This window comes from Solanum lycopersicum, chromosome 8, assembly GCF_036512215.1.
Source record: "Solanum lycopersicum chromosome 8, SLM_r2.1".
Taxonomy (NCBI): Eukaryota; Viridiplantae; Streptophyta; class Magnoliopsida; order Solanales; family Solanaceae; genus Solanum; species Solanum lycopersicum.
The window spans coordinates 62,073,388-62,096,557 of NC_090807.1; the positions used below are offsets into that span (position 1 = coordinate 62,073,388).

Sequence of the window (23,170 nt, forward strand, 5' to 3'; positions counted from 1 at the left end):
AATAATAACAAAGAAATTTTATATAGTAAAATCTGAATGAAGATTGTACAAAGAAGTTACTATTGGAATCGGAAGATGAAAGAAAAAAAATTTAATGAGTGAAATAAATTTTAGAGTTCCTACACACAAGAATTATAGGAATATTAAATAAAAGTTTTTTCTTGAAAAAATTAAATTTATAGAACAAAATTACAGAAACTTGAAAAGACACATGAAAAATTGAAAAGTCAAATAGTATTAAAATAAATATATAAAAAAGATGGAGATGAAATTTAACTTTAAAAGATACATAAATTTACTTTAATTTCTTTTCTTTAATGAATAATTACTCATTTGTATTTTTTAAAAATTTGTATAAGAAATTTGAAAGGTCAAAATTTTGAAATAAGATAAGAAAATTAAATATATATGTGAAAATTATAAAAATTTTAAATTTAGTAGACGGACAAAATATATTTCTAAGTTAATTGATGTCAAATGCATTAGGGGAATCTACAACCCACTCCCTTATTTTTCTCCTGCAAACTAAGATATACTAATCATATACCTATATATCATTGCTTTTATACACTCTTCAATACTTAATCAGGATATGGTTAGATATTTATAATATTCCAAATTTTCAGTACATTAGAATCTCACATCGATTAAATATATGAGTAGTACTTTTTTCATATGATCTCGAAAAATCCTTCCCACTCGAGCTTATTATAGGGAAATTTAAAATCTTAATGTTTCGAAATGGTATTCAATCTTCAAATTTCTAGCTTTGAGCGTGTCAGAATCATGTATGCATCGATAGGTTATGTTGTATATGAATTGTACGTTTTACTATTATAGTAGTCATAAGGAAATACAACTCGCATGAGTTAAAAAGCTGGAATGATAAGATTATGATGACTAACTAATAATAAGATTAAGTCAACAATACATTGAAATACAAATTAAATATTATGAAAATAAATGAGGTAAGTATTTAGGTACATTATAGAGTTGAGAGTTGGTACGTACGTAAACTAGTCTTTATTAGTAGTTGTTAGAATAGCAAAGTAGACACAACACTATTAAATAAGTAAAAATGTGAAATCGACCACCAAATGTTTGTTGTTTTTTATATTCGCTCACAAATTCGTGAAAATTATAAAATAAAATCTTAAAATATCAATAAAGACCATTTTAAAAAAAAACAAAAAAACTGAAGGAGTCTGTCAAGTTTTGAAGTGCGAAATCACAGTTGAAGAGTATAAATAAAAATGGGAGAAATATTTTATTAAAGAGCATATATGATCAACAGATCGTGTAATATATAAAATTATCCAAATGATCATAGTAATTATTTATGTGAAAAAAAAATTTTAAAAAAAAAACTTCCTCAACATTAATCGATCTTATACATCGAATAATCAAAAACACCAAAATCTAACAAGTATATATAACTTAAACAAAAATTAATACATAAATAAATTACCTCCTTGCTAGCTAGACCAATTTACCAAATCTTCTGTTAGAACAATTTAATTAACAAATCAACCACATAATAGTAGCATGATTATTTATTAATTAAAGCTCTTAGTTGTCTTTTTCCTTTTTTTTGTTTTCTTTGTATTTCTTTTATGGTGAATCCATTTTCTCTATGTTTAAAAAAAAATACTTATTGAGCTAATTAATTAGCCTGTTAGTCCTTAATGCATTTTCTAAAGGATATCTAGATAGTAAAAAAAAGAAAATTCATCATAATTATTATAAATTCACTTCCGTTTGATTTAAAAAATTCATAAATCTCCTAAACTAATATTTTCACCATCAAAATACTACATTAAATATTAGCAAAAAGAACTAATATTTTAAAAAAAAATTCTAAGGTTAGAAGGTGTTAAGTGTTAACTACTAAATATTTAAAATCAACTCTCAATTACCAACTCTATCATTTTAATAAATCAAAGGATTGATATCATAATTTGTTTCCTATTTAAACAGCATGCATTTGTGTGTTTCAATCATCAATCACTTCAAGATTTTAAATTTTCTCCACAAAAATTAATATAATGGCAACATTAACATTTCTTTCATTTCTCATTCTTCAACTCTTTTTGATTACTAATAATTGTGAAGGTGTAGAAGTAGGATTCTACAAGAAAACATGTCCAAATGTGGAAGCAATTGTCAAAGAAACAACAAAACACTACATTTCTATTGCTCCTACTTTGGCTGCCCCTTTGTTAAGAATGCACTTCCATGATTGTTTTGTTAGGGTAAGCACACCACTATTTAATGCACCAGTCTCGAAGATTAGTCAGATTGACTCTTTATAAACGAAAAATGTCATATAAATTGAGACCGATGGAGTCCATACCTCGTCAATATATTTATTTTATTTTTACTTTTTTTATATAGGGATGTGATGGTTCGGTGCTACTAAATTCAACAAAAGGAAATAAAGCAGAGAAAGATGCAATTCCAAATCAAAGCCTAAGAGGATTTCAAGTGATAGATGCTGCTAAATCTGCTTTGGAAAAAGAGTGTCCTGGCATTGTATCTTGCTCTGATATTCTAGCCTTAGCTGCTCGTGACGCTGTTTCACTGGTAACTAATTACTCTATACTTCATATTTTCTTTTTTAATCCGATTAAAATAAAATATACATATTTCATTATAATACAGATAAATGGACCAACATGGTCAGTCCCCTTAGGTAGAAGAGATGGAAGAGTCTCAATTCTTTCAGAGGCCTCAAAAAACCTACCAACTCCTTTTGATAACTTCACTACTCTCAAAACTACATTTGGTGCATTGGGACTAAATGTTAAAGACCTTGTTGTTCTATCAGGTAAAAAATTTCGTTTTTTCATATACATATTTGTTCAACTGACTATCCTTGAACGACAACCTTGCTCTTCTTTTTTCATAGGAGGACACACAATTGGGATGTCACATTGTTTTTCCTTTTCGAGTCGTTTGTATAATTTCACTGGCAAAGGTGATATGGATCCAAACATGGATCAAAACTACATTAATCATTTGAAGATCAAATGTAAACCTGGAGATGTGACAACAATTGTTGAAATGGATCCTGGAAGTTTCAAGAGTTTCGACGCTGATTATTACACTATGATTGCCAAAAGAAGAGGATTGTTCGCGTCTGATGCAGCTCTTCTTAGCAATACTCAAACAAAAGAATATGTTTTATCACAATTAAATCGTCATGGATCAACTTTCTTTGAGGATTTTGGTGAATCAATGGTGAAAATGGGACAAATTGGAGTCCTTACTGGGAATGCAGGGGAAATTCGAAAACATTGTGCCTTCAGAAATTAAGAGAAACTTTGATTTTTTTAGTCATTTTTATTATTGTTTATGTTTCAATTGAATAATCTTTTTCCCATGTCCTGATTGTATAGTGTAACTTGTAAGTTTTTATTTGATTCTTAAGCATGTAACAAAATAAAAAAAACAAATATTGTGTTGGTTTTACTAGCTCGCACTCTCATTTTGTTTTTGTTATTTTTAGTACATCAGACTGTCTTTTTGTTTTTAATTTCATAAAAAGTTAAAAAGAGTGTGTAACTAGCATGAGTAAATTCATAAGTAATCACTTTTTAGCCGTCTTTGTGATCGTTCTATTGTTAGCTAGATATATAGCTCAATTTCGTCTGCTTAAATGAAGTACAAAATGACAATTTTAACATTGCATGTTAGTAGAATTGAAGCTATACCATTTTTATTAGTCACATGCTTAGCAAACTAAATTACGATAAAGGTGCATTTGCCACCACAAGTTACGTTCGAAATAACTTGTTTCCAACCAAACGATTCCTAAGAGTTTGTTTGGATGGACTAAGAAGGTGGGAGGAGATTACAATATGGGGAGTCGATCCTTACTAGGAGTTTAGGTAACTAAGCTACTAAAATTTATTTTTTTTCAAAATGTATTTTAAAATACTTATATCATGATTTTCTTCTGTTTATCTGCTTTAAACCTTTGACCTAATGGTTCAGGAGAAAACTCCTCAATCAGTCAATCATATGATCAAGAAAGCCGATGCGACTTATAAGTATAGGTCACAATTAAAAATCCTAATCTATGACTTTAAGCTTGTTCTTTTACCTAACTCAAAAACATGTGCACTTAAAATCATTTTTTAATCATACTTAATTTAGTAAAGGTTACTTAGTTTTTTCTAAAACATCTAACTTACACACGTATATTTGACGTTTTTTTTAGAATTCAACAATATTAAAAAAAAAACTATCTTTAATGTCAAAAGACATAGTTAAAAATTAATTTGTGTGGTTCAATTGCTTCGTTTTTAAACTTAGTGGTCTAAATCACTTATATAAAAAAAACTTTAGAGGGGCTCTTCGCAATTACTCCATTCTTTAGAACCTTCTACCAAAAAATCCACAAAACTTCCCTTGGAATCCTCGAGAAACTGAACAAAAAGGTCAAATCTGTCATTTCACACAAATCACAAAATAATAAAATAAAGATTTTTACTTATTTTCGTTTTCGCGCCCGCTCAGTGTTATCCCGCTTCCTCTTTTTAGGGTTTTGAAACCCTCTTCCCCATTTCACTTTCACTTTCTCGAGGAAAAAACCGTCGTAATTTCGCCGGAAAAATGCCGCCGATTAACTTGACGGAAGGAGCAGTAGAGATGCTATCGATCGGAGAAGGTCATCCCGAGGAGTTTAAACCGGTGCTACAGATCACAGATGTTCGGTTGGTGAATACTCAGAATCAGACTAACAATAATGAACGATACCGGCTTTTGTTATCGGACGGAACGCATATTCAGCAAGGAATGTTAGCTACGCAGAAGAACGATCTAATTCGGTCTCAACAGATTCGGAAAGGAACTATTATTCAGATGAATGAGTTCGTTCGTAATGTCATCCAGAATCGAGTGTAATGATTCCTGATTCCCTTTCAATTACTCTTAATTTTGGTATTATGTGGACTAGTAATGATATGATTATTGAAATCTCGGATTGCATGTGTGCACTTTTGAGTGAATTTTTTCATTGAAATGCTTTGCAGTGCTGTTTTGTGTTTGTGTTTTTGAGAAAGAATCGATTGTTTAATACTTTTTTATATTTGTTGGTTGCTGTTGTTATTTGCACGCTCTAAGCAAATGTTATGTCTGTACAATTATTTTGTGTCTGTAAAAATTGTGTAACTCCATTACCTGGGGGGTCTGGATTTTTTTTTTCTGGATTGGTGATGAATTAACACAAAGATAACATGGATGTTACAAATATTATTTCATACCTCACATCTTGTGCTCAACTGGGGTTTAAGTTTCTGTATGTATGAAAACCTTTTCCTATTATTACAGGGTTTCTTAAATGCCAGTGGTTTGCTCCTGCAGTTGGTATTAAATTTATTTTTAGGTTTGTAGATTGGCTTTTTCCGAATTAGCAAACTTGTGCTTTTGCTGGCACGATTGCAAATGTGTGTGTTATTAGATAGGCGTTTATCTAAATTAGCAGTTTAGTGCTCCTTCAATTAGGATTGCTAATTTGTATGTTTCTAGATTATCATTTTGGTTTCATGAATTGCAAAGAGTCTCTGATTGGTAGCACAACTTATATGTATATGGCTTGACCCTAATTGTTAAGTTTCTTCCTTTAAGGTGAGTGTCTTGACACTTTTGAATGATGAGCTTCCCCGAGACTGATATTTTGAAAAGATAATTAGCAAACAGCTTACCATGTCAATAATTCCAGCTATAATTTCCAATGAAGAACCTACATATATGTGTTTTATGTATTTCATGTTTTGTAAATGTTTATGATTTATACTTTCAGTTAAAAAATTTGTTTATCGATATTCATTGTCTAATTCCTCAAACAGGATCATCATTATTATCGAATTAGATATTTTAGTTGACACGTGTGATCAAATTGGAGACCCAAAGCATTATGTCAGAACTGATGGTAGTGCTCCTTCGGTGCCACGACCAGCTGCCCCACTGCAGCCTTCCACCAATCAATTAGGTGGTGTAAGTGTAAACCCCCAATCATTTGCTTCTCTTTCTGCTACTTCAGGCTCAACTCCAAGACCAAATATGTCAGGAGGAATGCAATCTCCAGAGATGAACCGTAGCAGTGTTTACAATACTACCTCTGTTGGGAATACTGACTCTGGACGATATAGTTCAGGTGCACCTCTTTACCCTAGAGCAGAATCTGGTCCTGCAATTTCACGGGCTCCGATGAATTATGTGCGTCCACCTCAGCCTTCTTATCAACAGCCTCCTCAGTCTTCTTATCAGCAGCCATCACCAATGTACTCGAACAGAGGACCTATAGCCAAGAATGAAGCACCTCCAAGGATTGTTCCAATTGCTGCTCTCAATCCATATCAGGGTCGGTGGACTATCAAGGCCAGGGTAACCGCAAAGACAGAACTCAGACACTACAACAATCAAAGGGGTGATGGAAAAGTATTCTCTTTTGATCTTCTTGATTCTGATGGAGGAGAAATAAGGGTGACTTGTTTTAACTCTGTAGCTGACCAATTTTATGACCAGATTGAGCCAGGTAGAGTGTATCAAATTTCAAAAGGAAGCTTGAAACCAGCTCAAAAAAATTACAATCACCTTCCAAATGACCATGAAATTATGCTCGAGAGCACGTCTGTCGTTCAACCTTGTTTTGAGGATGACAGGGCTATTCCTCAGCAGCAATTTCATTTTCGGCCAATCAGTGACATTGAAGCCACGGAGAACAATAATGTGATAGATGTGATTGGTGTGGTGTCTTCAATAAGTCCATCTAGTTCAATAATGAGGAAAAATGGTACAGAAACTCAGAAGAGAGTCCTCCAGCTGAAGGACATGTCTGGTAGAAGTATTGAAGTAACTTTGTGGGGAAATTTTTGCAATGCAGAAGGTCAAACACTTCAGAGTTTGTGTGATTCTGGGTCTTTCCCTGTCTTGGCAGTTAAAGCTGGTAGAGTAAATGATTTTAATGGAAAATCTATAGGTACTATATCTACAAGCAAATTGTTTATAGAACCAGATTTTCCTGAAGCTCTGAAAACAAAGGCATGGTTTGAAAGGGAGGGAAAGAACATGCCATCTATGTCATTGTCACGAGAAGTGAGCAGTGTTGGTCGGACAGATGTGCGGAAGACAATATCTCAAATCAAAGATGAGAAGTTGGGCACTTCTGAGAAACCAGATTGGATCACTATAAGTGCCACTGTTACATTTATAAAAGTTGACAATTTTTGCTATACTGCATGTCCCCTCATGATAGGAGATAGACAGTGCAACAAAAAAGTGACAAATAATGGGGATGGGAAATGGCGGTGTGACAGGTGTGATCAGACTGTTGATGAATGTGAATACAGGTACATACTTCAGTTCCAGATTCAGGACCATACTGGCTTAACATGGGTTACTGCATTTCAAGAATGTGGTGACCAGATAATGGGTGCATCTGCAAAAGAATTGTATTTCTTAAAATATGAGGAGCAGGATGATGATAGGTTTGCAGAAATCATGCGTAATGTGTTATTCAACCAGTTTATATTTAAATTGAAAGTGAAAGAAGAGATGTATAGTGATGAGCAGCGTGTTAAGTCAACAGTGGTCAAAGCTGAGATGCTTAACTTCCAACAAGAGACCAGGTTTCTGTTCGACCTGATAAACAAGATTAATGGGCAGGAATCCAGCACTTTAACTCCTAAGACAGGTGATGCAACTCCAAATTCAGGGTTTAATAATGCTGGATTTGGGAATAAACTGAAAGAACCAATGAACCCTGTTGCAAGTTATGGTGGCAGCCATATCAGCAGAGATAGTGGACTGCAGGGAAATCGGCAAGGTCCATATGGGAATCAGCTTATTGGCTCACAGTTTGCTCCTTCTGGCTCTACTGCAGGCAGTATCAGCAGAGAAAGTGGACTGCAGGGAAATCGGCAAGGCCAATATGGAAATCAGCCTAGTGGAACGCAAAATGCTCCGACTGGCTCTTCTGCAGGCATGTATATGAGCTGTAATAGTTGTGGTGGAACAGGTCATAGTGCTTCAAACTGTCCAAGCATGATGAGTGGTCAGAGCCAGGCATATGGAAGTGGTTTTGGCAATAGGGCAACTTCAGGGATGAGCAGTGGTGGTGGTGGTGGTGAGTGTTATAAATGCCATCAGTATGGACATTGGGCAAGAGATTGCCCATGTGTAAGCAATGCACCTGCTGCCAATAACATGACATCAGGAAGATATGGGAATACTCCAAGGCAACACGTTGGTGGTTTTTGATGAACCTTTGAGCACATAAAGTTGTCCTGTACAGGTTTAGATGTCTTCTCTTAGTGGCTCATCATGGCTCATGTTCTGCTTTTGAGAAAGCTTCTTGAGGGGCTTGCGTTTTGCCTTTCTGTACAGTGGTCGCTTGGGGCTTAAATTATGCATCACGGCTCCTGGACGGGAGTGCACTACAAGTCTTGTCGTCCATGTTTTGAGGAGTGACGTTTCGTTGCTCTTTCTTTGTAAATTGTAGTCTTGCATTATCATCTCTTTTCGTCTCTTCTTTTTGAGTTCTTTTAGGTAATCTTTCGTTGTGGTTTCGACCCTTTAAGATAAAAACTCGTGTGTTACAGTTCAGACTGACATGTTTATGTTGTCACATCTTTTTCATTTGTCACATGTCATCTTTATTTATTCGCTACGTAATATTCCCTCTTTGTTCAAATAAGTTATTTTGTTTTAGGCTTGGGTACGTTAATTAAGTGTCACGAAAATCGAAGAAAAAGAATTAACGGTAAATGTCTTTGGTTTTAGTCAATTTTTGGAAGCTAACTTCTTTTACAGTATAATATTTCATTTAGATCCCTAGACTTGGAAGTTTTATCACTTGAACTCTAGTCAAATTTATGTCTTGAGACCATGATGATCCCCTTCTCTTTTTCTTTTTAACACTTGTACTCGCACAACGTTTTTTCACTTTCAAGTACCCTGAAAAATTACGAAATCTATGTCCACGCAATTTTTCAGAATAATATACCAAATGAAATAGTGAAATATTCATGACACTTTCTTTTAACGCACTTAAAAGTGGCAATTCTTTCAGTTGCAATAGGCTCTCACAAAATATTTTGCCATGGGCAAGTGCCAAATGGGAAAAATCTGCAATGATGATGACCGTCAAACATGAAACATTTAGATTTAGGGTTGAGAGTTCCACTAGGCACGTGATCTTCAACAACTGCTAAAAACTTTTCAAGTATACCATAATTTTAGCGGTTAACACTATTTATCTGTAGCAAATTCCGTTGGTCTAAAGCCAAACAGTGTGAGTTCCTTCAATGAAATAAGTAACAACAGTGTTCTCACAAAGTGATGCATTAGGTACACCACATTTTCTTTAGAGATCTGGCATGCCTTTTCCTGTTTTTGGATCATATGTCCTCTCCATAACAACCTCCATTGGAGTATCCTTAGGACCAGCTGCACAAGGAAACCAAAACATACACAAGAGTGAAAAGACCAGACTCCGCAAACACATTAAAAAAGTAGACCAAGCAGAGTACTCAAAACATATTAATTGGTTGAACAAACTACAAGAATTTCCAGAAGGAATGTGGTAAACAACAATGTCAAACAAGCACCATTTGGCTAAGCAACAACTACCATCAAACGAATTCCCCCCTCCCCCCCCACAACCCACCCAACCCCAGAAAAAAGGAAGAATGATAAAAGGTGATAAGAAGGCATTCAATCATCCAAACAGTAATCCCACATATGAAACCAAGGGAGGGAATAGAAGAATAAACCATGTTCTTGAGCTCTCCAGATCGATGTTCATCTAAATTTGACTTATAATCTAATTTCAAATTATACTTTATCAAACCAACCATAATCCTTCATGTATATTTCAACAATTTGTCTTCAATGAAACTTGTCTCACATTAAGGTTGCATCATGCAGTTGACTACTATTGATCCGAAGCTCTCTAAAGTTTTAACCTTTCATTTCTACTTCCAGTTGAAATCAGATTATACCTCTAAACCAATAAACTTATTTTTTTAAGTAACCTCCCGCCACAAAAAAAAAAAGATACAAAAAGATACAGCAGTTACTACATTTGAAATGCAACAGAATACTCATTTAGAAGAACATACTCATACGTAAAAGGATTTGATAATTACCAACTGTAGGCCTTGGTGTGGTCCTTATTTTTAAGATCTCAGGCCGGGGAATGATAGAGCCAGATGCTCCTATACCTCTTGAGACTCTTACTTTGGAGCCATCCTCCAGGTATCTAATTCCGACCTTGGTTGGTTTTCTGTGGAAGAAGACATGAGCTACCATGTTCTAAGAGCAAAAAATAAAAGGTAAAGAGAAATAATATATCCATACCCTGTGACTGGATCTACAACCTGAACATTGGAAACATGCAGCGGGGCTTCAACTGTAAATATTCCACCTTCATGACCTTGCCCTTGTTTGATATGTTTCTTGACCTGCAGAAGGGTAATATAAGGGATTATTTTGTAACATACTAATTAGTTTTTGATAAAATAAGGAAACTGTATTTATGAATAGTACCAAGTGGGTACTGAAGATGTAACAAAGTGATTTGTCCTCTGATAAAGCTTTAGAAAGTCTAACTAAGGCCAGAATATTATCATGTTAGATAAAGAACCTCTCTTACACCAACAGTCTAAATATATAGTCAAACTAAAATAGCTAGAAACGCTTCTTTGTAAATTAACAACTTTCCTCCTTAATTCAGCTATCACTAAGGGGTCATTTGGTGTGAAGACTATCACCAAATAGTCTTGGGATTAAATTATAGTGTCACTTAATTTGTTGTTTGGCTGGCAAGTCCGAGATAACTTATCCCGGGATTAATATTAGTACCGGGATAAGCTATCCTTTCCCTTGGGTGGTATAGTAATCCTAGGATAACTTATCCCGTGATAAAATAGGTAAATGACAAAGATATCCCTTTAAACCCTTTTTAATCATCATTTTTCGCATTCATGAAGGATATTTTTGAAAAGAGTTGTTCTTAAAATTTATATAATGTGTATTATTTTAAATACAACAAACCAAACACTCAATAAGAAATAATCTCTGCATAACTTATCTCATCATAACTAATCTCAGCACAACTTATCACATTATAACTAATCTTAGCACAACTTATCACATCATAACTAATCTCAGCACAACTTATCACATCATAACTAATCTCAGCATAACTTGTATTTAAACCAAACGATCCCTAAATGTTATCATAACAAGCTACTTTCTCTTATTCTTTATATACGGTCACCAATGAGGATTTACTACATTGAAACTACTTTATGCTCTCAGATTACAATCGCAGAGCGTTGGATAATTAAAACCTAGACATCCTTCAGTCGAGACCATTCTCCAACACCACCACTAAGCTTAATGTTAACAACACACAACAAAGGCTGATACTATCACCACTTGAACCCAAAGAGACTAATCCAAATTCAGAGGTACCGTGAAAACTGGCATAACAGAGTAGCGTCACGAAGGTCACATCAAGTCGGATAGGATCATAAAGGACTGCTAATTTCTCAAGATCTTAACCTCTCTATCCAGTGTGAGATTTTCAATTTAAAGCTTCTCTTGCTAATAATAGCTACATCTACAAACCTTAACAATAGTAAATGCCGTTATGAGTTTGAGATATATCCACCGTCAGTATAAAATATTTTTTAAACCATCGAGTCAATTTTACCACGGGTAGCATAATCTGTCTTATTTTCAAAATTACAAATCCCCCGTTTTAAGGAAGCTTACCTATTTATGTCCTTTGGGTGACCTGATAGTGCAAAAAGCTTGCTATACTGACCATGTATATAAATTAATATATTTCTCTCAACCCTTCATTTTACATTTCGTAATATCCTCCAACTGCCTACTATTAAGTGTTTGCACAATGGTTTTCCAGTGTAGAACAATTATCATTTATGCAGAAAATTAGTACTCATCTGCATTAGATTTTATACCTCAAAAACATCTCTCATTTTTTTCAATATTTTAAGGCTACAATCTTTGTATATAGGGAGACAGGAGATGTACCTTCAAATAGCAACATGCCCTTTGCTTCAAAAGCAGGGATATTTTCATTTTTATGTTAGTTGCGCACGACATCTTATAATACAGACCAGCAATAAGATTGTTAGAGCCACTTACCAATCTTCTACGTAAAATTGACAAGCACCCTATATTACATCACAACTATTCAAATTATTGTATTTGTGTAAGACCCAAAATTTGGAAAAGGAAACACCTTGGAAACTCTAATGACAAACTTGCTTATTCATTATAATCTAAGTCCTCAGTTCTATACACAATCCCCTCCACTTTGAGCATATGTCCCAGCATCAGACAATCACGGTTGCGATGGATCCACAATGAATATGACAAGAAATGTTTAAAGAAAGAATAAATTACGACAAGATATGCTTAGAGATATAAAGTAAGTGTCACAAAATTACTAACCAGGTTTTTCCCCTCGACAATTACACGGTTTTGAGAACGTACGACACGCTTGACAACGCCGGTCTCGCCTCTATCTTTTCCTCTGATAATCATGACCTGAGTGATGGCAGAAAAATGTGAAACATGAAACGGAAGTATTGAGAAATTGATTCAGCATGCAAAACAATGATGAATGAACTTACATTATCTCCTCTGAGAATTCTCCACTGATGAATGAGTTTCTGATAACTTTTCCACCCCATTTTGAGCTAAATCAAAGTAAAAGCTCCCTTCTTTACATTCAGATGTGCAAAAAAAAACACTAATTAGATAAATATCAAATAAGACCCCGTAAAAAACTAAAATGGATCAAGAATCGTGAAAAGGTCAAATCTACTGCAAACCCATTTAAGCAAAAGACTATGCCTTTACAGTGCAGGCCACTACTCTAACTTATCAGGAAAACAAAATGCAACTACTACAAAACATTGCTATCATTAAGTAAGCAACAAAATTCTAATTAACTCCAACACAAAACTCCACAAGTCAAAACAGTATCTCGCATTACCTTGCGATATGAAAAAGCAGGCATAGTAAAGCCCAATCAGGGTAAATGGAGAAGAACTCTATTCAGAGTGAAACGAGGAAATAAACCCAATCACCATTTGTATCAAGTTACTGATCTGAACCACAGAGGAATATGACATGTGTTCAGTACAATAGAAAATGTCTTCCCTTGTTTGGTTACCTTACTCAAACTCCTCTTTAGTCTAACACCTAAGCATTGTTATCAACCTTTAATACCCAAAAGTATCAAACATAATCATTATACCTAATTTACCTAAAATGATTTCTCCAGATAAAACAGCTTCCATTTTCTCAATACACATCAAGAAACAGAAAAAATCAAAACTTTATACAAAATTTGCATCTGAGCTGAGTCTCTTTAATAATGAAAAAAAAAACACTTTCAGAAACCCAAATCAAAAGAATAATCAAACTCTCAATTGTAGTTCGATATTTCACAACAACAACAACAGAAAAAACCATTAAAAATGCGATTTTTTTGTGATTAATTTCACAAAAAAAATATAAAGAATCCCAATAATATTGAAGAATAGAGAAACTAGAAAGGGTACCTGCTGCTCAAAATTGTCGAAGCTCTACAGTTTCCTACAGGGTTTTAGCCTTTGAAGGTGATGGGGGTTTAATGGATTCTTTTAATGGGCTTTTATTAGTTTGGGCTTCATAAAGTTGGTTACCAGCCCAATTACCGTTTACGAGGAAGAAAATTGGACAAAATTCAAAAAATAGCCAAATTTATACTACTATTTAGATATTAGCTATCATTTTAAAACTAATCAATTTTTTAGTGGAGTATTAATTCTTTTTTATAATGTATGGATAAAATAGGTAATTAATTTTAATCAATGAACAAAATATGAAAACTTATCCATTTTTATATGTCAGTCATTACATCTTGAAAGTTGAAGATAATCTTTGATCTGATTTTCTTTCTGAATGTATTATTGAAAAGTGGCAATCAATTTTTATTGAGGAAAAATCTTTTTGATCAAAATTTGATCAGAATAATATTTTACGTATATTATTTTACTTATTTGAATATCTTTATTATTTTAAATTTAATATTTTTTAATTAAAAATAAAAAAATTAATTTATTTTACAATTAAAAAAATATTATAAATTTATAGTATAATTCAATATTGCTAACTTTATTGGTAATGTATGATCTAATAATCATGTTGGATCTTACATGGAATTGAGCAATCAACATTTATTACCACATTAATTTTATTAAATTCATATAGGTGCTCAAAAACTTTTGCTCTCATAGGTCAAGTAAATAAGTGCTTAGTGCTTTCATGATTTGTTAGCAAAGTTGAATTATTATATTCCACCGTCTCATATTAATTTATCATTTTACTAAAATAATTGTCCAATTTTAATTGATTATCTTATTAAATTAAGAAAAACATTAATTAATTATATTACCTTTGCATTAATTCTTTTTGAAAGTGTTTAGCTTTGTTTGTAAAATTCATCAGAAGTTTTTTAAGGGATGAAATGAACAAAATTATTTTTTGTTATGATTTTTTAGTATGCTCGTAAAAAGAAAAGTGATCAACCAATATGATTTATAAAAAAGTAATAGGGTTGGTGACAATAAGCAATAATTAAAGACGCTGTTGTTAATAAATAATTAAGTTGTTTAAGGAGGTAACTAAAAATGGTGCTCACTTGTCAACATTGATCGACTGTATCCATATTATCTTAATTAAATTAGTATTAGTGGTTGATGACAATCACCAACTGAAACCAAACTTAAAAAAATTTAAAATCTTTGATTCTAATTTTGTCAATTTTTCTCACGTTGATTTTGGACAGAAATAAAGAAAAAATGTAGAGAAAATTTGTGTTTGTGGTCATTTAGTCAAAAAAATTATATTTGGGATTTGACTATTTGTTCCTAACATGAGCCTAAGTCCAAATTAGTTTAGTTTCCGTTCTTTTTTTGCTTCCTTTGATTTTTCATTTCTGATTTTTTAAATCTCTTAATAATGAATTTTGGTTTTCTTAATATGATTGTAACTATATATTCCCCAACTTTTGTAATAAATCATGATTATAAAAGAACACTGAAAAGCCATTTTCTTGCCAACTTCCATGACAGTTCTTGTCAAAAAGTCCCACTTTACAGCAACTTGCTTCCTCTATCACAACTAGGCATTTTCCCCCCCTTGCTGAAACAGATCAACTTACTGATAAAAAGCTAATATCAAACTTACATAAGTTCTGTCCAACATCATCTACATTCAAATCGACGAAGCAAAATGAAATAAAATAAATAAGTAGGAGTTAGAAAGAGCATCAAACTCAACTAAATAACCCAATGAATATTAGGGAGGGCAGTAGGATATGGAAACATGATGGGTTGGTATATTATTGATAGAGGTTCTATCCAATAGTACATTGTATTTCAGGATTATGCAACACTCAAGAGTCAAGACCATATAGGTCATGGAAATATTTGTCCTTTACATGAATTTGATACAAACACTAAACATATAATAATGCATATTACTTTTAAATCTCCTGCTCTCTCTGGCAAGGGGCACACTCTCTTATTAGCAGCATTATAGATCAACTGCTTACTTACCAGTTCTAAAAATGTTTAGAAACAGAGACTGGCAGATGGAGATATAGTATTGGCAGATTCTTTCGAGGGTTGGTCTTTTAGCATACCCTGTGTGCCACAATGAACCCCGGGCATACCACTGACCTGGATTGAGTTGAGACCTGCAATAACACCCTCTGTGCTACTCTGTGCAATAACCCCATCTGAGCCAGTCTGCGCTACCAATTTAACACTCTCGGCTTTTGCTTTCATTCGAAGTCTCTCTGCTCTTGAGCCAATGACCTGTCCCAAGATAGAAGCAGCAATGGTTAATGCCATAGCTGTTTTGGGCATCACAACTGACTTCCTCAGCATAGCTATGAAGGGAACAGCAGCATGGACTGCAGTAAACCATGAAAGTGAGAACTTCTCAGTGTGCTCTCTCCATATGCCTAGTGGAATATTAGCTGCCATGCCCAAAGCTCCAATAACAAGCATCTTTGAAGATAGTGGTTGCGGCCGCACAGTCTTCACAAAAGCAGTCCTGGCGAGGGCAGCCCTGGCTGCAACAACTGCAGGCGGGCATTTGAGCTTCATACCGGGAGGCAGCTGAAAAGCTGAGGCCACAAGTGGGAGAACACCGCTAACAGCTCTATAAGATTTGGCGATAGGACAGTTGCCTGACTCCAACCACTCATTTCCCATTGCCTCGTGCTTAGAAGATTTGTCCTGGAAAAAAAAACAAAAGATGAATAAAGAAGGCAAACTTTATAAGATGCCATTTTTGCAGAAAAAAATGCAGTATCTTCATCAAGAAGACTTATTGGCAATTTCTTTGAAAAAATTTCTACACTCGTATGATTTCACTTTGTTAAGGCACATTCTCAACATCTAGCAGAAACCACAAAAACTTGTCAAAATAAGTGGTCAAGTGTACTCAAGAGAAGTCTGATCAAATTAAACCAATTACTATGAAACATTTATGATAACTATACCATTTTGTAAATGCCACTGTCTAACTATATAGTTGACAATAGACAGCCACCCAATGAAGCCCACCTGTTGCTCAGTATACAATACAGGAGAGCCATATACCAGAATATTTTAATCTTCTAATGTTGTGAATATTTACCTACACTATATAGAAGTCATCATTTTAACCTACATAAATTCAATTCACAACTAACAATAGACTAGAACATTTACACGCAGAGATGAGCAAAAAGGCATTTTCACCAAAAATAATCAAGAGACTTGAGTATTCTGTAAGGGAAAATCCAAAAGTCAATATCAAGAATTTAGATTCATGATCACAATATTAATCACATTATAACATCATTGGTCAATACACATATTCTTGTTAATCACAGCAAACAAACCTGAGAAGAAGGCTTTTTCTTTTTGGATGACTCCGGCTTCTTCTTCTGTGAATTCCATTTCCGAGAGAAAGAATCAAAGCTAAAAGGACCTCCTGCTCCGAATGAAGACAAACTTATGGTGGCAGCTTTTGCAGCTAAAGGATTAAATTGAGGGGCAGACTCTACTTCAATGTTGTCATTGAAAAATTGAGACCTTCCAGAAAGTGGGACAACCCCATCTTTTCCATGGAAGACTTTAAATGCCATATCGAAGTTGGGGCCATCTTCAAAAATTGGACCTTTACCTCCCTTCACCTGAAAGGTAATAAGATTAAAGTGTGAAATAGTGAGGCATTAGAAGAAATAATTAACCATATCAGTAGTATAAGAACAAAAGAAAATAATGACTAGCATGTTAATACTGTAAAAAAGTTGTATCTTTATGCTTAAACAGTACAACGGCACATGGATAACCATATTCACTTGAACCACCAACTATAAAATTAAGAAAAAAATAACTTACAGGGCTGGGAAAGTTCAGAGCAGAAAAGAAAGAAAAGTTTGTTGGCTTGTTGATGTTACTCAAGAACGGGCATCTTTGAATATCCTGGCCATTGAAGGAGCAATCAGATGTCTCCTCAGTCTGTGTTCTGAAGAAGAACTCCATTTCTTTTGATCCTAGACAAGTATATCAGCAAAGAATATTGTTAAAACAGGTACAAAATGTTGATACACATTTTAGAAACTGGATGTAGCATTTATGTCCATGTTTATATGGATGTCATTCACGCAAAACTAAAGACAAACAACTATTACGCCTAAATCCCAGACAAGTTTGGGCAATATGAGCCCTCATTAACCATGTTTCTCTATTTAAATTCATTCATTATACGAAGTGAAAAGAAAAACAAAAGTACTAGAAGTTTCTATATTTTCTACTAACACAAAAATCTTGAATAGAGCAAAAAGCTCCTGAAAAATTTAGGACCTAAAGCAAATGTACTAACATAACTAAAGCATGAGTTGGGAGATTTTATCACTTGGCAAAAAGAGTTAGAATGTTAGATAACTGAACTGCACAATCTACCAATTACTCAGAAAGCAATTCAGCAAATATACGCAGGTAAAAGTTCCAGCAGTCATTGATACCTAGTTTGGTATTTCGGTATGTCCTAAGTCGTTCAGCAATAGGCTCCTTCAAGATATCCCCTTCATCAAAGTTGTCAAAATCCATTTATCTTATAAACTCTTATACTTGGTTTTAAAGACACCTATTCCTCAATCCTCTCTATAAAATCTTCTTCCTCGCAGTTAGATCGAAACTTTTTTTATAGAGAAATTCAATTAAATCAGTAAATCATAGCACAATCAATTAATTCCAACTTCCTCAACACATAAGACCCTACTATCCCTTTTCCACCGCAAAACCCCTCTTTACTTTCAATTTTATTAAATAACTACTATAACATAGCTCATTTCTTTCTGCCTAACGCTATATCATCAACTACAGCAAGGTCAAACATCAAAATCCATCAATATCCCAAAAAAAACAGAGCTAAAAACACATACAGAAGATCAGCATCCCTATATTTCTTCGAATTCCTATCAACACAACCACCAAACTAAAGCAGAAAATAAAAAATATTCAGCGAAATTGAAACAAAAGGAATATATCTTATCTACATATATACGCAAGAGAAATAACGAGAAATCGAATCGGTAGCTACCGGAAAAAGAGGTAAAAACTTCCGAATTCCGATGGTCGCCGGAGGAGTTGCAGAATGAGCCGGCCACAAGCAATTGAAAGCGTGTGGTTAACACAGATCGGAGCAAATAGGGAAGAAAGATCGTAGTGGTGGGGGATTTTGTGGCTATTTTTTCTATGTATAGAAAAGTCAATTATTTTTATTATGACCGGTTATAACCGGTGTCAGGTCACAGCAGTATTGGTTGAACCGAAATGGTGCTGCTGCACACGTAAGAAACGTGAGAGGGCTAAATTTGTCTTTTAGTATCAATGTATATATTTAGTAAAGTAATATATACAACTACTCTCCACTACCAAATTCTTTTTATAGATAAAGGAAGTTTACCTAATTTGATTTATATTAGGAAAAAGAAAAGTTTGATTAGAATAGAAAAAAACAATTACCTAATTTGATTTTTATATTAGGAAATGTTGATTTTAGGATAATAATTTCCAAAAAAAAGAAACTTATGTTGATGCTATTGAAGTTTTGATAAAATCTACGGAGGAAATCGAGAAAAAATGGATAACTTATTAGAGGCAGATCATGATTTGAAGCTTTGGTGCATCATAATGAGAAAGGTGTCTCAAGGTTGGTAACTCAAACTTGTATCGCACAAGAGCATTTATATGTTTTACATGGGTGTACTGTTAACTATATTCTAATTCCTACCAGTTTTTCACTACATATATAAATAAGATTTTTTAGAAAGTTAGCGGGTACACTACACTCCGTCTTCATATACTACCATATATCTTAGTACGTTATGAATTAGGTGAGCTATGACATATGAAAATTGTAGGTCAATTAGTTTTCTTTTAAATGCCACCAGTTATGTATCATTTGATGTTTAAAGAAAAACACTATGACCATTTTACCAAAGACTAGTGTAGTTGTAAATAAGAGAAATTTCGAACGTTCATAATTTTTTTCTATAGATGTTACTTTCGTGTATAGAAAAACTCTATTTCACTTTCCTTACCTCATTTGAACTTATAAATATCTATAATTACCCGTTCGAACTTGCACTATAGTTTCTTAAGTCATCACAAACACCCACAGAAATTTTTGGTCAAAAAACTACATTCAATAAATGTGTGTCTCTCTTGAATGCAAACAATATATACTACCATATCTTTTAGTAGCTAATAAATTAGGTGAGTCATGACATATGAAAATTGTAGGTCAATGAGTTTTCTTTATGATGCCACTTATTTTGTATCATTAAATGTTTAAAGTAAAACATTATGACCATTATATCAGACACTAATGTAGTTGTTCATAATTTTAGCTTTAGATGTTGTTTCGAATACAGAATAACTCTATTTCACGGTTAATATCACATTTGAACTTATAAAAATCTATAATTACCCATTGGAGCAAACACACATAATTTAATAAATCATCACAAACATTCAAAAAATATTTTGGTCAAAAAACTACATGCAATCAATATGTACCTCTCTTGAAGGGAAACAACTTATTCTACCATATCTCTTAGTACGTAATGAGTTAGGCAAGTCAACACATATGAAAATTGTAGATCAATGAGTTTCTTTCAAAATGACACTAATTCTTATCATTTAATGTTTAAAGTAGAGCACTATGATCATTTTATCAGAGACTAGTATAGTTATAAATAAGAGAAACTTCGAACATCCATAATTTTGGCTTTAGATGTTATTTCGGGTATAGAAAAACTCTAATTGATGGTCCATACCTCTTTTAAACACATAAAACTATAATTACTCATTCGAATTAACGCACATAATTTATTAAATTATCACAAACACTCAAAAAAAATTATACACAATCAATGTGTCCTCTCATGAAGACAAAAAATTTTGTAGATATTTGTGATAGATTTAATAAATTTTACATCATGGATATTCAATTATTTCTAGTTTGAATATTGCTATATAGAGTGGGTGCTTGGTTAATACAATTGAATAATTAGATATTGAGCACAAACAATAATGTTTATCACAATAAGGCAATGGGTGCTTAAGCAACCATAGTCCATGATATATGTATGTCACTCAATAAAATAAGAAGAAATAAAAATACTATTGATTAATCAGTTATAATAGTGTATTTTTTGAACTAAAATAATATAGATCTCCGTGAAATTTATTTTATCTCTATTGTTTTTTGTAAATTTAATGAACCTACAAAATATTTGAGATATCTCTTTAATTAATTAATGATTGAATGTGTTAAAAGTATATCATATGAACAAAAGAAATTGGAATTCTTCACTAATTGAGTAACCAAAAGTACTAATCGTTAGAATTCCAATTTTTATTTTTCGTGATATACCTTAACACATTTTGATTTATTCTAATTTTTGTTTTTAGTGATATACCTTGACACATTTTTGTTTATTCCAACTAATGAAATATTAAAAGGCATTTTATCTTTTAACACTACCATTTTCTCGACAATTAAAAATAATAAAATGTTAAAAGATAATCTTCCATCAAAGAATTATAATGGATCAGGGATTAATTGGAAAAGTTCTGTTCTAATTATAATCACACTACCATTCTAGTTTAATTTACTATAGTTAATTAATTTGATCACTAAATAATATGGATTGTGGTGAAGTGGTGTGACTGTTTCATCCTTAATTAGAGATTTCGAGTTTGAACTTGAGTATGGAGAAAATCTTGACAGGAGCGTCACCCCTAAATAAATCGTCGAGTACGCAATCCAAATTTAGTCAAGACTGCTAACACATGGAAGCTTAAATAAATTATAAAAACTATTTGATCTATAGAACTGTGTAGACTTTATGTTGAGTTGTTTGCTGTTATTTTCTTTCATCTTATATAGTTTTACATTTCAGAACTTGACGTATTATTTTATTTAGATTTTTTTAATGTCTTCTATGGTTTGTTAATCTTGATCATGGATTATATCTTTTGTTATATTTTCAAAGTTATTTTTTAAATTATTTTTGTTAGACCTATTTAATCAAATTAGATTTTATCATATTTAATTATTGTATTTTGATTTGTTTCATAATTACTGTCATCATAACTTTAAAAAAAATAGTTATTTAATCATATCTAGTAGCTTTGATATACATTTATTAATTTCGAGAAAAATGTATTCGGTATTATTAAGAAACTAATAAATTTTGTTTTTAAATATATAAATTTAAAATTTTAGTATCATTTTAAGTATGGTATAAAATATATCAAAGTTTAAGAGAATCTCAAGATGTTGTGACTAAATAGAAAGCAAAAATCAACTTAAATTTATAGAATTTGAATAATATTAAAAAATTAAAATTTAATATATGATATATATATACCATCACTATAATCTTGGTAAGTACCCAATGGGCACAAAATAGTCATTTTTTTTGGCATGTAACTCAATATTACATTATTACTAAACTACTTAAATAAATAAGCATAGTGCCAATTGCATTTTTATATCAATGAATTTAAATAAACAGACTTACTTGCCTTGTTATGATAAGTTTATTTATATATCTTATAAGCAATTTATTTTAAGAATAAAGATTTACTAACCTTATATGAATCAATACCATAAGTTTATTTGTATTTTTTTGGTAAGTAATTTATCAATTACAGATTTACTAGTTTTGTATGAATTAATATCATAATTTTATATCTTCCTTTAAGGTCCTATATAAGGATCTACATGGTACAATTTATACTCACATATTATACAAAATTTCAATAGAAAAAAAAATGAAGAGTTTCGTTATGTCTTTTCTTTTCGCAGTGACAATTTTTTTCACTTTGTTTAATCATTTCACTAGGTGTGTATTTTTTTTTCTTCTTGCTGATGAAATTATTTTTATCTACGATCATGCGTTTAAATATCTATTTTCATTGTTCATCTTTTTAATCATATTTTTTAATATGTACTCTTTTCATTATTTTGTATTAGGTGATCCTAAATTTTGCCCAGGAACTTTCACGGCTAATGACGTATGTGCTAATATTCATTGTGGAATTCTAGCTCTATCTCAATGGCCAGCAAGTAAAATGCCTCATAGTTGTACTTGTGCTGCTTCTGGAAGTAATCAAAGTCTTTGTACCTGTCAAATTGTTTGTTAAGCAAAATAATGCAATGTTGATTGAGTAATTATATATATTTATTTTGAATTTCGAGGATAAATAAAAAGATATATATATATATATATATACATACTTCCACGTACACACACCAAATTGTATATTAAACGACAAATTATTACAATTTGCGTGACATGATGATACTATGAGCAAAATGTGACAACTCTATTGCTAATGTTATAATATATGGTATGTGGCATATTTATCTTTAAATCTTATATCTAAACACGCTAGAGATTATGCTAATGAAATGGAAAAATGCACAAGTATCCCCTAGATTATTACTAAAATCACAGAAACACACCTTAACTTAATTAAAGTCTTATTATCTCCAAACTTTT

General features: G+C 32.5%; 4 protein-coding genes and 1 long non-coding RNA gene across 9 annotated transcripts; 3 read left to right on the forward strand and 2 right to left on the reverse strand.

Annotated features, from left to right (window-relative positions):
- Positions 1–1,996: 1,996 nt before the first annotated feature.
- On the forward strand, positions 1,997–3,474 carry LOC101266746 (peroxidase 27-like). The gene is made up of 4 exons (XM_004245926.5): positions 1,997–2,252; positions 2,395–2,583; positions 2,662–2,827; positions 2,909–3,474. The coding sequence occupies exons 1-4, from the start codon at positions 2,046–2,048 to the stop codon at positions 3,313–3,315; spliced, it is 969 nt and encodes a 322-aa protein (XP_004245974.1). The 5' UTR covers positions 1,997–2,045; the 3' UTR covers positions 3,316–3,474.
- Positions 3,475–4,463: 989 nt separating this feature from the next.
- On the forward strand, positions 4,464–8,650 carry LOC101250913 (replication protein A 70 kDa DNA-binding subunit A-like). The gene is made up of 2 exons (XM_004245872.5): positions 4,464–4,904; positions 5,853–8,650. The coding sequence occupies exons 1-2, from the start codon at positions 4,618–4,620 to the stop codon at positions 8,263–8,265; spliced, it is 2,700 nt and encodes an 899-aa protein (XP_004245920.2). The 5' UTR covers positions 4,464–4,617; the 3' UTR covers positions 8,266–8,650.
- A 494-nt stretch (positions 8,651–9,144) lies between these two features.
- Positions 9,145–13,746, reverse strand: LOC101268212 (uncharacterized). Of its 4 annotated transcripts, none has more exons than XM_004245931.5 (6): positions 13,611–13,746; positions 12,675–12,764; positions 12,493–12,588; positions 10,366–10,469; positions 10,155–10,291; positions 9,145–9,453 (listed from the first exon to the last, which is right to left on the reverse strand). In XM_004245931.5, exons 2-6 carry the CDS (start codon positions 12,732–12,734, stop codon positions 9,371–9,373), a joined length of 480 nt encoding a protein of 159 aa, XP_004245979.1. In that variant the 5' UTR covers positions 12,735–12,764; positions 13,611–13,746; the 3' UTR covers positions 9,145–9,370. The 4 variants fall into 4 exon arrangements, with proteins under 4 accessions (XP_004245979.1, XP_069144569.1, XP_069144570.1 ...); XM_069288468.1 differs by having other exon boundaries at positions 12,675–12,761; positions 13,611–13,675; XM_069288469.1 differs by lacking the exon at positions 13,611–13,746 and adding an exon at positions 13,040–13,551.
- Positions 13,747–15,408: 1,662 nt separating this feature from the next.
- Positions 15,409–19,012, reverse strand: LOC101259778 (uncharacterized). Of its 2 annotated transcripts, none has more exons than XM_004245902.4 (4): positions 18,694–19,012; positions 17,490–17,644; positions 16,988–17,281; positions 15,409–16,337 (listed from the first exon to the last, which is right to left on the reverse strand). In XM_004245902.4, exons 2-4 carry the CDS (start codon positions 17,631–17,633, stop codon positions 15,666–15,668), a joined length of 1,110 nt encoding a protein of 369 aa, XP_004245950.1. In that variant the 5' UTR covers positions 17,634–17,644; positions 18,694–19,012; the 3' UTR covers positions 15,409–15,665. The 2 variants fall into 2 exon arrangements, with proteins under 2 accessions (XP_004245950.1, XP_069144480.1); XM_069288379.1 differs by having other exon boundaries at positions 17,490–18,588; positions 18,694–18,833.
- Positions 19,013–19,170: 158 nt separating this feature from the next.
- Positions 19,171–22,859, forward strand: LOC138337934 (uncharacterized). The gene is made up of 2 exons (XR_011211277.1): positions 19,171–19,305; positions 22,642–22,859. It is a non-coding gene; the product is annotated as an uncharacterized lncRNA (long non-coding RNA).
- Positions 22,860–23,170: the final 311 nt, after the last annotated feature.

What these genes read in the sequence shown, in the direction of transcription:
- LOC101266746 (XM_004245926.5), top strand. Translation starts at nt 2,046, where the DNA reads ATGGCAACATTAACATTTCTTTCATTTCTCATTCTTCAACTCTTTTTG. An exon ending in TCCATGATTGTTTTGTTAGG is followed by an intron (nt 2,253 to 2,394) that starts GTAAGCACACCA and finishes TTTTTTATATAG; the next exon opens with GGATGTGATGGTTCGGTGCT. An exon ending in AGACCTTGTTGTTCTATCAG is followed by an intron (nt 2,828 to 2,908) that starts GTAAAAAATTTC and finishes CTTTTTTCATAG; the next exon opens with GAGGACACACAATTGGGATG.
- LOC101250913 (XM_004245872.5), top strand. Translation starts at nt 4,618, where the DNA reads ATGCCGCCGATTAACTTGACGGAAGGAGCAGTAGAGATGCTATCGATC. An exon ending in AATGTCATCCAGAATCGAGT is followed by an intron (nt 4,905 to 5,852) that starts GTAATGATTCCT and finishes TTCCTCAAACAG; the next exon opens with GATCATCATTATTATCGAAT.
- LOC101268212 (XM_004245931.5), bottom strand. Translation starts at nt 12,734, where the DNA reads ATGGGGTGGAAAAGTTATCAGAAACTCATTCATCAGTGGAGAATTCTC. An exon ending in GTTGTAGATCCAGTCACAGG is followed by an intron (nt 10,292 to 10,365) that starts GTATGGATATAT and finishes CTTCTTCCACAG; the next exon opens with AAAACCAACCAAGGTCGGAA. An exon ending in CACACCAAGGCCTACAGTTG is followed by an intron (nt 9,454 to 10,154) that starts GTAATTATCAAA and finishes TTCCTTGTGCAG; the next exon opens with CTGGTCCTAAGGATACTCCA.
- LOC101259778 (XM_004245902.4), bottom strand. Translation starts at nt 17,633, where the DNA reads ATGGAGTTCTTCTTCAGAACACAGACTGAGGAGACATCTGATTGCTCC. An exon ending in CTCTGAACTTTCCCAGCCCT is followed by an intron (nt 17,282 to 17,489) that starts GTAAGTTATTTT and finishes ATTACCTTTCAG; the next exon opens with GTGAAGGGAGGTAAAGGTCC. An exon ending in AGAAAAAGCCTTCTTCTCAG is followed by an intron (nt 16,338 to 16,987) that starts GTTTGTTTGCTG and finishes TTTTTTTTCCAG; the next exon opens with GACAAATCTTCTAAGCACGA.